The sequence below is a fragment of the Mesocricetus auratus genome, unplaced genomic scaffold (assembly GCF_017639785.1).
Source record: "Mesocricetus auratus isolate SY011 unplaced genomic scaffold, BCM_Maur_2.0 Super-Scaffold_100676, whole genome shotgun sequence".
NCBI classification, from domain to species: domain Eukaryota; kingdom Metazoa; phylum Chordata; class Mammalia; order Rodentia; family Cricetidae; genus Mesocricetus; species Mesocricetus auratus.
The window spans coordinates 147,156,288-147,169,463 of NW_024429266.1; the positions used below are offsets into that span (position 1 = coordinate 147,156,288).

At 33.3% G+C, this 13,176-nt stretch overlaps 1 protein-coding gene across 6 annotated transcripts in view; it reads right to left on the reverse strand.

Moving 5' to 3' along the window:
• Znf638 (zinc finger protein 638) overlaps window positions 1–13,176 on the reverse strand; it is a 102,085-nt gene that overhangs the window by 10,844 nt on the left and 78,065 nt on the right. For all 6 annotated transcript variants that reach the window (XM_013114165.3, XM_013114163.3, XM_013114162.3 and 3 more), the window contains 7 exons: window positions 12,994–13,031; window positions 11,700–11,831; window positions 8,677–8,805; window positions 7,660–7,701; window positions 6,990–7,124; window positions 5,167–5,289; window positions 2,179–2,216 (listed from right to left, as the gene is read on the reverse strand). In XM_013114165.3, the coding sequence (XP_012969619.3) occupies window positions 2,179–2,216; window positions 5,167–5,289; window positions 6,990–7,124; window positions 7,660–7,701; window positions 8,677–8,805; window positions 11,700–11,831; window positions 12,994–13,031 (637 nt within the window). The remainder of the gene's footprint in view (window positions 1–2,178; window positions 2,217–5,166; window positions 5,290–6,989; window positions 7,125–7,659; window positions 7,702–8,676; window positions 8,806–11,699; window positions 11,832–12,993; window positions 13,032–13,176) is intronic.

The following is a 13,176-nucleotide window of genomic DNA, read 5'->3' on the forward strand; positions in this document are numbered from 1 at the left end:
TCCATGTTTTGCTTCTGTGTCAGTCATTTTAAAATTTGTGTATGTATGTATGTGTGTGTGTATACATGCATGAGCTTCCTTGAATTTATGTGCACTATGTGAGTGCAAGAGCCCTTGGAGGCTAGAGGACTGATGGCACTGGGCTCCTGGTGCTGGAACTATAGGCAGTTGTGAGCCTCCATATACGTGCTAGGAATCAAACCGGGGTTCACCTCTGCAAGAACAGCAAGTACTCTGAGCCATATTTCCAATCCCACTGTGTACCAGTCTTTAAAAATTATAGTGTTTTCTTCATAGAAATTATTTTAACAAACTGTTTATTGGCTAGAATGAAGGAAAAGTTTCAATGTTGATCAATTTAGCTTGGAATGCCACTGGGATATCAAATGAATCACATTAATACCAGAAATAAAATGGCAGTTTTTGCTTGTTTTTAAGAGATCAAAGGAAAACAGTTACATTCTATGAGACATCGCAAAAACAATTCCAGAAAGGTATTTAGTACACAGGTATCTAATATCCTATTCCCAACCCCACCAATTCAGAATTTCACAAAATGCACACAATAAAATGCATAAGCATAAAGGATGACAATACAGCACATACATCTCAACACATTTTAGGATGAGATTTAACAATACCAAAAATTAATGTTTACTTGAGAATTCCAGCAGGTATTTGGCAATATTAATGAATAAGGGGAATTTCACCTAGTATCCTTATTTAAAGTCTTTCAAGTGACACATAAATAGGATATGTATGATGAGAATGAAGGATAATGTAAGTTATTACTAAACTATGAATGTGAAACTTCCTCTAAGTAACCTATGATTAGAATTTACACTAATTAGAAATGGAAGAATCACAATTCAAGATGAACACACTTAAAAAAAAACTCAACAAAATTTTCATTTTTTGTTGTTGCTTTTAAAGCAAAACAAACAACACCAGCATTTTCTTGATGTAAGTTTACTCCAAAAGTAATATTAGGTACTATGGCTATATCCTATAGCATTTTATTACTATTTTTTTCTCTGTAATATAAGTCAGAAATAAAAGACAGCAAAATTGGAAGAAGTTTAAGAAAAATCAATTTAACAAGATTAGAAACTATTAACATGTGAATATTTTGAGTTTTTAAATTAACATGACAATATTTTGAGTTTTTAAAATAAGCAAAAACCAACAAAAATAGATAACAATTCACTGCTTCTAATTTAAAAAAAAGCTTTTGCAGATGTTTAAAAAATATTACAAAACAGAATACACAGATACGAATTTTGGGGGAAATCTATTTCTTGCCATCAACAGAGCAAACTGTAGTCTGTGCATATGACCTACACGTCACATTGTTATTTATTAAACTCTCTGTGGCCTTGCATGTGAATATAATTGGTTTAAGGATAAACTTTTTAAAAGTTTTTAAACTTTAAAAAAATGTTGCTTATAGGTTACCAATGTGTTTTAATATGCTCATGATCATTAACAATCTAGAATAGTCAGACTTTATAAAATGCTAGTTAATAAGAAAGTCCATAATAAATCGCTTGCAAAGCATGAAATAAATACTTTTGTATTTAAACATTTTCAAATTGCTACTTCAAACTAAGATGATCTTAAAATATAGACTAACAAATAGCAGTAATCAATAGTAAACACCAAGGCTAAAACAATCTGACAGTCAGTAATTTGAAGAGACTATGAAAATTATGTTTTCATTGGTGGATACAAAGTAGTACTTTTTTTTTTGACAAATATTCCCATTCCACACTTTAAATATCCTGAAAGTTAATGAAATTTTAAGATTAATTATGCTATATTTTACTATTTTGGCACACAACAAACTAGTGAAGACCATTATCACAGATTGAACTGCTCCAGGGTGTTTACTAAGCATAAAGAAGCAACATTTCTATGTAATTCAAACTGTTTATACATGCAGTTGCTCTCAACATTCAATAAATACCCGAATGAAATTAAATATAGCCACCAACCAAAACAAACCCTAAAGCGAAACAGAACCCGAAAGCAAAGTGACAATGAGCATACACATAAATAAACAAAAGGAACAAGCAGGGTGGGAACTTTCTGTACATAAGAACTTCAGGATACAGAAATACCTGACTAGTACACAAAAAATGCAAAGAAAAAAAAAAAAAAGAACTTAAAGCAACATACCTTTCTTTTCCTAGCTCTGGATCATTCTCCCATTGATCCTACAATATAATTCACATTTTATTAGAGGTTATTCTAGTTGAACATCACTATTGAATCCACTAATTCAGTATTTTCAGGTAAAATATAGTTAACAAAAGTTAAAATTTGGAAGTTACTACCTGTTAAAAATAAAATGAGTTAGTTTTAATTTTCTGTATCTACATTAACTATTACGTTCCAGAAAAAGTTTTCTCATTAAAAACTACTGCTAGTTTATACAGAATAAGTCAAATTATCAAGTAATGAGATACTGACAGAGATAAGAAACTGTGAATTTTAAGTCTGAAAACATTTTTTGCTTAGAATAAAAGTAATAAACATAGCATAAACATCTTCCTTGTAGATTAGCTTTTAAAGACTGTATTTATAAGGAGACTTTTTTACAAAGCATCTCACTAAGTTGGGAATGGTGCAGCAGGTCTATAATCTGAGCTACTTGGAAGGCTAAAACAGAATTCAGGAACTCAAAGAAAGCCTGACCAATTTAAGGCAAAACAATACAAATAACCCCTACTTAAACATGCAGAAGTGGGGCTGAGAAGATGGCTAAGATGGTACATGCTCATTACACAAGCACAGAGATATGAATTCAAACTCCTAGCATGTTTTTAAAGAAAATTGGGAACAGTAATATGACCATAATCTCAGTGCTAGGGGTAGAAACAGTAGGACTTCTGGGTCTTGCTGGACAGCCAGTCTAACTCAGTGACTACTTGTAGCTGACAAACTGTGTCAAAAAAGACGGTGGTGAAACAAATACATCTACCTCTGGCCTTTAAACACACACACACACACACACACACACACACACACACACACACACACACACACACACACACACACACACACACAAGAAATGCTACAGCAATAATTCTTTTAAGTATTATCTGAAGCTCACCAAAAAGCAATGTTATGGAACAACAAAATAAATAACTCAATGGGATCTGGGTGTTGGTTGCACATGCCTTTAATCCCAGCACTCAGGAGGCAGACTCAGGCAGATCTCTGTGAGTTCGAGACCAGCCTGGTCTACAAGAGCTATTGCCAGGACAGCCTCCAAAGCCACAGAGAAACCCTGTCATGGAAAAACAAAACAAAACAAAACAAAAACAAACAAACAAAAACTTCAATGGGTTATTTTAAAAGTTAAAAAGAAGGTTGCAGGGAAGGTAGGACTCAATCTGGAAGGTGTTAAGAAGAGGAACTGGAAGTAAATGTGATCAAAATACATTTTAAGAATTTCTCAAAGAATTAATTAAAAACATTATTAGGTCAAAGATGAAAAAAAAATCACCGAATGATTTCCAAACTAGGATTACTGGTGCCTCTTAGAAATTCTTCTTTTTACACCGTTGTGTGTTTGTATGTGCACAAAGTATACGAACAATGTAAGAGAACAATCTGCATGGGAATGTGTCCCAGGGATGAATTCAGGTGGTCAGACTTGGCGGTGAAGTGCATTTGCTGAGCTAGGTTGATGGCCCATAAATTTTTCAACGACTGAATAGATACCAAAAGCCTTTCCTTGACCTTCTGTGTAAAAATATCTTCTTCATATATTCATACAGCTTGCCTTCCTATTTCTATGAAGTCTTCCAAATGACTCTTCTGCTGGAGGTTTTAACTTACCATTTTAATGCACACATTTTCCTATTTATGTTTGTCTTTTTATGTGAAGAATTGGGTGAGTCGAGGCAGTTTCATGTAGTCTAGGCTAACCTTGAACTCAAGATACTCTTCTCTCTAAAGTCTTGAAACTGTAGGCATTCATCACTGTATCTGACTTTGTAATTCTTTTTACCTTGATTTATTTGTCTTCATAGAACTTTTTAACTATGTTTGCTATATTTTACACACACACACACACACCATTTTACAGTTAGATCAAGAATTTGGAAAGATTAGTAAAAAGCATAGATTCTAAATATAAGATCCAAATGTTTACCCCTGCTACTAAATAAAACACAATGGAACTATTAGAAAAGCACAAATCTGAATTTGATTTCTTTTAAACATAATTTTTATATGTATTCTACTGTACAACTCTGTAAATCAACAACATGTAAAATTTGCTTTCTTATACAATACACACACACACACACAAATAAATAAATAAATAAATAAATAAATAAATAAATAAATAAATAATACAAACTGAACAAACAAAAGTATTTCCTTCCAGGAAGCAATAGTGGATCAAAAACAGCACCTCTTTCCTAGAGATAATCACGGTGGATAAACCAAGTCTCTCTCTACTTTGTTTTTTTTGGGTTCCCCCCCCCCAAGTCAGGGTTTCTCTGTGTAACCCTAGCTTTCCTAGAACTCATTCTGTAGACCACGCTGGCATCAAAAACTCATTGAGATCCACCTACCTTTACCTCCCAAGCATTGGGATTAAAGGCACGTGGTCTCCACTGCCTGGTTTGTACCAAGTCTCTTTACACGTTAGTATCTGAATATAGCTACATATTTCAAAATTACCAATTTATCTCATGTACTTTGTTTCCATAATCATTAAAATTGTAAGAGTCAAACAATTTTTAAAATGATCAATATAAAGAAATAGCTAAATTTAGAAGTTGATTACTATCTGAATCTACTCTTGAAATTGCATTTATAATGTATCTTGAGTTTTCAGAGATGTCCTTATGCTTTCCAATGTTCTAAAATTTTTTTATAGATTTATTTTTATATGAGTGTTTTCCCTGAATGTATGTGTTTGTACCATGTGCGTGGCTAATACCCATGGAGGTCAGAAGGTGGCACTACATCCCTGGATCTTGATTACAAATGGCTGTGAGTCAACACATGGGTTTTAGAACCAAATCTAAGTGCTCTACAAGAACAGCCAGTGCTCTTGACTGCTAAACCATTTCTCCAGTCCCACCCTTTTGATCTTCTAAAATAACAGAAGTGGATTAAACGAACAAACAAGCAAAAAATACTTACCTCTGAGTCCATCTTTGGAGATAAAGTACAGGTCAACACATAGTCACCTATGCTTTGTGGATACTGTTTCAGAAAATTGTACATTGATAGAGCAGATTCAGGACTTTCTAACTGAAGAATCACCTTTAAAAATATTTTTTAAAAGCATGAATTTAAAAATTACAAGTTGAATTAGGATGTTATCTAACAATCCCACTTCTTACTGTATATGCAGAAGAATTGAAACCAGGGACCCAAACATTTATTTGCTCACTTAAATTCCAACAGATATTAGGTACAACCGTTAAAAAAAAAAAAGAAAAAGAAAAGAAGCCGAACTGTCTACGGACTGATGGATTTTAAAAATACAGTCTAAGCACACAATAGAATGCTGTTTGGTTTTTAAAGACATTCTGATATATGTTCATGTATGAACCTAGAACATATGCCAAGTTAAATAAGCCAACTGCAAAACAGCAAACACAATTCAACTTCTATATGGCATCTAGTGTTATTCTTATTTATAGAAACAGACACAAGATTGCAGTTGAATGGCTAGGTTATTGTTTAATTGGCAAGAAGCGTCAGTTTGAGAAGACAGGAGAAAGATAGTGGCGATAGTTGCTTAATAGCACTGAACTGACACCTAAAGTTAAAATGGTAAATTCATAATTTAAGAGTGCATTAAAAGGCTAGGTAAAAACAAAACCCTTCTCTCCTTCTTTAAAATAAAGAACTAATGTGTAGGGGCTGGAAAGATGGCTCTCAGACAATACCATTTTCTATCATCCTCTGTGTACGTACACACACACACACACACACACACACACACACACACACACACACACACACACACACCCCAACAGCAGCAGTATACAAACCCACAAAAAATTAAAATGTATACATTTCAAAACCAACCAATCACCAACCATAAAAAACCAAAACAAACCACAGGGGACTAATATGAAAAGTTTAAAAAGTTAAAATGCTGATGTGCCAACTGTGCCCAGCCATCCCACCCTATGTCACACTTATACTGAGTGCCAGACAGGCTGTATTTATCAGTTCAAAATATATCAAAGAAAATTAGGAACTGGTTGTAACTTAATTATATATACTTTTATAAAGTAGCTATGACCACCACTATACCATCACAACCTTACAATATAATTTTGTAACAACAAAGTAACTTTGATACAAAACCCTAAGCCTTGCCTTTATAAGTAATATTCTACTGCCAAAAATCTCTAAATTTTTTCAATTAGGCTGCAACCTCACCAACTCAGGAAGCAGAAGCAATATTGTATAAAATAATAGCATGCGTTACACAAGAAAATCTGTTTTCCATCAAAGAAAACTATTTAAATAGGCATATAACATAAATATATTACTAAATATATATGGTAAATCTTAAGTATAAGCCGGGCGTTGGTGGCGCACGCCTTTAATCCCAGCACTCGGGAGGCAGAGGCAGGCGAATCACTGTGAGTTCGAGACCAGCCTGGTCTACCGAGCGAGTTCCAGGACAGCCTCCAAAGCCACAGGGAAACCCTGTCTCGAAAAACCAAAAAAAAAAAAAAAAAAAAAATCTTAAGTATAAACACATCAAAGATTTGATTCATAAATTTAAGTATGGAAGCCAAATCACAAAATAAAGTTGACAAACACATTTAAATCTGTATTTTACAGTTAGAAGGAGTCATATATATATATATATATATATATATATATATATATATATATATATATAGAGAGAGAGAGAGAGAGAGAGAGAATATATTATATCTTTCATTTTATAAGGTTATAAGGTTAAAGCCAAGGTAGAAGTTACAAGGTTCAATTACCTTGTTTTTGTTACTTATGAACACATAGCGATCCACTTTTCCAAACTGATGCCCAACACAAAGCACACACTGAAGTCCATCTTCAGGTACATTGCCAAAATGCACAAATCGGTCATAAATTTCATCAGCATTTGCCTGTAATTTTTTTTGAGACAATGTAGAAGGGAAAAAAAGGATAGGCATCAAATCATAAATCACTGATAAGCAGTAATTTATTACAAAAGGAGATGATGCTTCTTACAAGAATAAGAAAATGACTATATGGAAGAAAACAAGGGAAGCAGGGATTGAACCAGAGCCTCATGTGTGCTAGGGAAACCCTTTTTCATTGAGCCAACCCTCCAACCCAACAGTAAAGTCTTCATTTTACATCTGAGCAATAAATAAAACAATATAATAAAATGGGACCTGTATTTCTACTACATTTATAAAAAAAATTCCTCAAATGGAACATCACCAATATGGCTACTAATTATGTATATCAATGTATAAAATAGTTCATATCAAGGATTATGAGACCCTTTTCATTTTTACCAAGAAGAGTTGCTGCCACCTGATAATCTCAGTCAATTCAATATTAAAATTGCTAATAGAGTTTAACTCTTTAAAGAAAAATAAAACAAATTTTTCAATTAAATAAGTAAACAAAGCATTTAAGTGTGAAACTCACCTCTGGGTTATTTTCTTGAATCAAGGTTATAAAGAGAGCTTCCTAAAAAGCCAAACATTAAAAGGTAAAAGGTGAAAGTTCTGTCTCATTTATATGCTAATACTTGGCCATGATTTGTCATGCAATGACCTATACAGATATGCATTATTCAATATTTCATAAAATCAGTTAGCTAACATTCTACTCCTTTAGAAATCTTCTCCCCTCTTTTCTGAAGATGTTATTTAAGTTTCACCCTATCTAATTCTTCCTGCTTCCCTAGGTTCACTGAAAACAAAACCTAGTGTAGTAATTTGTTACTCTCATAAAAAGGGAAAAATTGGCAAAAGACACTTTAAAAGAAGGCTTTGTATAACTAAAAGTAACTTGGTCTTTACCTAATGGAACTAAGGTTCTTAAAGTATTTCTTTAATACTACTGACATGTATAATAATCCCCACTAATATTAGCAAGTTAGGATGACTATCAGGATAAGAATTTCTTAAATTTGCATTTCCCCTGGCTTCTATGAGATCTTATTGTATTTTAGGTCATACAGACCCTGAAATATTTTTGCATCAGTAGAAGCTGAATGAATTTGAACTGATTTGAATTTCATGTTAGTCTCATAGCTTTGTGGCTGGAGTTCTTGAAGGAAGCAAAACTGACAGTAGCATGAAGTAGCATTACTTTGGTTGTTTTAAAAGATCAAAAAATAAGAAACAGGGAGGAACCCTGATATATTTAAAATAAACAAGCTTTACTGAGTGACCAAGTCTGACAATGAGGAGGGAAAATTAAGACATTCTGTTTTGATTGTTGGTCAGAAAGCAACAGTCAAGAAAGATTTTTCTTTTTTCAAATAGGATTCTCTCTCAAACAATGGACAAAGGTCACTAAACAGAGAGGACACTTGTAGCCTAAAAACAGTATGTGAGCCAAAAAACAAAACCAGTTAACAAAAAAATAAATAAATAAATTTGATCTTAACAATTTAGTAAGAGCTAGGAAAAAGGATAGTGAAAACCTATTGTTTACCTCATTTTTTATATCCACATCCTCAGGAGCCATACTTATAGAGAGCTGATTTCCATCCATGGATATTGGGAAGGAGGTGTAAAATTTTACCATAGAGTCTGCAGATTTTTTGTTTATTTCTATATATGCCTTAAAAGTAAAAATTACAAAAATGAACAAGTTAATTCTTCTTGAAAAGACTTGACTCTTCAGAGTCAAATGACTTCAGTTATGACTGTTACACAGAGAAACCCTGTCTTGAAAACTGAAGTTGTAGAAACAGCAAAATCCATAGGCTAAGACTAACATAACAGCAAGAAATAAGGGGTTTAGGCAATATTAAAAAGAGAATGAGAAGGGGAAGAGGGAGGGAGGGACAGAAGAGCGAGCACATTCTAAAATCAACATTTAAAAGGTTTTGGTATATTCTGGATTCTAGCTGGTCTTGTCTCTACCTTGAGGCACTGGAATTACAATCAGGCATTATATTTAATGCAGAAAAGGTTCTATTCGTTGCATCTACAATAGTACTTAGCATCAGCAGACATCTTGCTTCATTATTTTTTTAAAGATTTAATAAGACATTTAAGTAAATCATTCCTTAGATTTAAATTACTTGTCATTCTTGGTAGTATTTCCAGTTACTCTGCCTGGGACATACATGAGCCCTTTATCCAGTGAGTCCACATTGTATTTTCTGCCCGTTAGTCACTTAATGACAATTTGTTACCAACTGGTCAAACGCGGCACCTATGTTCAGGGAACCTTTATTTTATTATTATGGCCATGGGATACAATACTAGCAATCACAAATGCCAAGACTAGGAGGGAGAAAAACGCATGGGGCCTGTAAAGGCACTTGTGGCCAAGACTAACCAATATATACAATCACTGGGACCCACACTGATAGAAGTAGAGAAATTACTCCTCCAAGTTGTTATCTGACTTGCATGCACACATTGTAACGTGCAGTCAAACACATAGACACACACACACAAATAAATGTAACTTAAAAATAATCATATTTTGAGTTTTATAGAAGAATTATGGTAAGAAATAATTCCAAACCCTTGAAGTTGTAAAGTAGAAGGAATTTGTGCGAGTTTTGCATTAATATCTTAAATTGCCAAAATTACAGTGTATGTGATAGAAATGCTTCATTATCAAAAAAGAGACGTGGGTAATTAGAAACTACTACTAGCAGAGCCTAGTATTTTCTGATATATTTTTAGAGAAGTATTATAGCTCCAAGAATTTAATAATCTACTCAATACTAAAAAAAGTGGGTAGATAATCTTGGTTTACTGACTTAGATTTTTTACAAATTAAATCTGTATTTATTTCATGTTTTGGTATTACAATATAAATTCATCACTTTGAGTTCATTTTAAAAGCCCAAAACTGCCCATTTCACTCCATTATCATATGAAAAACTTTAATGTTAAAGGATGCATTGTTTTCTATTTTTATCTTCCTTTAAATTACAAATAACCTACATTTAAAAATAAGTGTTATGGGGCTGGAGAGATGGCTCAGTTCTTAAAAGAGTCCAGGTGGCTCTTATAAAGAACTCAGGTTTGATTCCCAGCACCCACACAGTGGCTCACAGCCTCCTGTTCCAGAGGATCTTATACATTCGTCTGATCTCCACAGGGACCAGACATACATGTATAGAACTACGTATTAAAGTGTGTGTGCGTGTGTGTATGTGTAAAGCTGTATTCCATATGCTGTGCTTTGTCTCTTTTAAAAGTGTATATAATTCAGTTGCTAGTCTACTTAGAGAGATATAGAACAATTATACTTAATTTGAAGCTGCACGTAACTGGACTTGTATTCTTCTTTGTTTGGTAAGCACACTGACTGATGCTCATGTATCCCACTATTCTTAAAATTTGGGTGACTGTCAACTTGGCTGGCTGTGTTATTAAGACTTCCCACTGCCCAAAGAGTAATACTTTTAGGTTAGATTTTTTTCCAGAACACTCCCCTCCTGTAAGGTTATTACAGTAACTCGTACAAGTTGTTTATTAACAAGAAATTCTGTTGAGCTATTTTTAAAACAATACTTTAAAAAAGGATTTTATTTATGTGTATATATGCATACTTGTATGAATTTATGTGTACCATATGCATGCAGGAATCTATGTGGGCTAGCAAAGGGTACTAGATATTTTGGGAATGGACGGGAGGTTGTGAATTGCCCAGTGTTGGGAACTGAACCTAGGTCCTACAGTAAGTGATTCTAACCACTGAATCATCTCTCCAGACATTTATTAGTATTTATTAGTTTTTGTTATTCTATCAGTGATACTTAATTAACCAGTTTCTAAACTCAAACTAGTATCAACAACCATACACACATAAAAATAAATATTTTAAAAATTTAAATTACTTTTGTGTATGAGTGTTTTGCCTGTATATAAAATCTCTGTGACATGTGCTTTCAGTGTCCTTGGCGATCAGATGAGGGTATCAGAGGTATTCCCTAGGACCGTAGTTATTTATAGATGGCTGTAAGCTGTTTGGTGGGTGCTGGGTATCAAACCTGATACCTGTTCTGAAAGAACAACCTATACTCTTAATTGCTAAGTCATTACCCCAGACTCCCAAATAAATAAAAAAAAAAAACACTCACACATATGTATATGTATACATGTTTAATTAGAACAATACTGAAATAGAAGACATCTGTGCTTTTTCATTTTAAAAATTCTTTAGTTGGGATATACCTTAGCAGTAAAGTATATGCCTTACCAGAAGTTCAATTCCCAATACCACACCCACAGAGACAAATGAGAGACAGATAGAAACTGGTTGACTGATTGATTATAAAGCCAGGCCAAGTTGGGACAGGGGGATCATGAATTTGAGATTGTAGTTAGCCTGAGGAAGACCTGTTTCAAAACTACAAAAATAGTAACATATAATAAAAAAAATCATAGCTTAAATGAGTTGAGAGATAGCCCCTTAAGTCTTTACTATTTTTAAATTTCAATGTTTTTACCAAAGTTTATAAATAAGTAGTTATCATAAATTCTTACCTTTTTATGAGATGATAAAATTACAACATCCTTCAAACTGCCAAATGGTTTTGCTAAGTCGTGAATTTTTTCTGTAGAATATCCTTTATTAGGTAAATTAGAAATAAAAACCACACTCATCTCCTCCACTTCCTTCAAAACAAATTAATAAAGTGATTAGTATTTAATTTGCATTTACTACTTGAGCAAAACAAGATAAATCAGAAGACTCAATAACTTCAAATTAAATGCCCTTAGTGGTGGTTTGAATAAGAAAGGTCCCATAGACCTATACATCTCAATGATCCACAGTTATAATGTTTGAGAATGATTAGGAGGTGTAGCCTTGTTAGAGGAGGTGTGATCTTGTTGGAGGGGTTCATTCCAGATCTAGTTTCACTTTCTGAGAATGCCTATGGCCAGGGCCATGCCTGCCTGAAAACTGCCATCCTCCCCACCATGATGATCAGACTACTCCTCTGAAACTGTTAAACATGGCCCCATTCAAAGCAATGGAACAGTAACTAAGCAACCCTTAGAATGCACAAATTTACAATTTTAAATTAGTAGAATAATTACAGTTATACCATCTATCATCTAGTCCAGGTCTATCAGTCTCCTTTTGTCTTACTGTTTAAAAATTGACATTCATATCTCTGACACCTCCTCCTTCTTTCATATATTGTTACTATGTTTGTACCTTGCAATGTGATGTGTACATCTAACACCCAAAAAAGTATGTCTTTTCACCTTCCTGAACAACAATCACTCTTGAGGCAATATTTTCTAAGTTTATCTACCTTTAATCTTTATACCATAAGTAAGTATTTACCAAAAGCAAGATCCTTATACCATAAGTACTTTTCTACTTTTATTTTGCCTCAATCTACAGGTTCTCTAAACTTAGGTTTTCCTTTTGTAGATATTGGGAAAACTCAAAAAAACCTCTATGATAAACTTGGCATATTTTGATTTTAGGGACAAAAAGAAAATCTGCCAAAAGTCATAGACTCCTTCTAAAAAGCTTTATTGGAATGCTGTACTACACTGATCCTACTATACCAGTGCTTAAAAATACTTTTCTTAAAATAAAACATAATATTTAGTGATTTCTTAGTGAGTGGATTATTAGACAAAAAATAAATCTAGGCATAGTATGTGAGTAATCTGAAACTCTAACCAATAAAATATAGATGAATGAGATTTTAGCATACTCTTAAACATATAAGAAAAGTAAATTTTATGTACTTCATATAAAATCAGAATGCCTAATTGTTTCTCAGACAATTTGATGTAATAAAATACAAAAACTGACCTTGGTCACTGGTTCATTTTCTGTGGTCTCCAAAGTACCTTAATACCAAAAAATGAAAACACAACTTTTAAAAGTTCATGTTTCAAAATTCTACTTCATTCTATAATAAATAAGTTATATGAACACGTACATGATTGCTACAAACCACTAAGAAACAGTATAGAAGTGACACCAGTTTTTTGC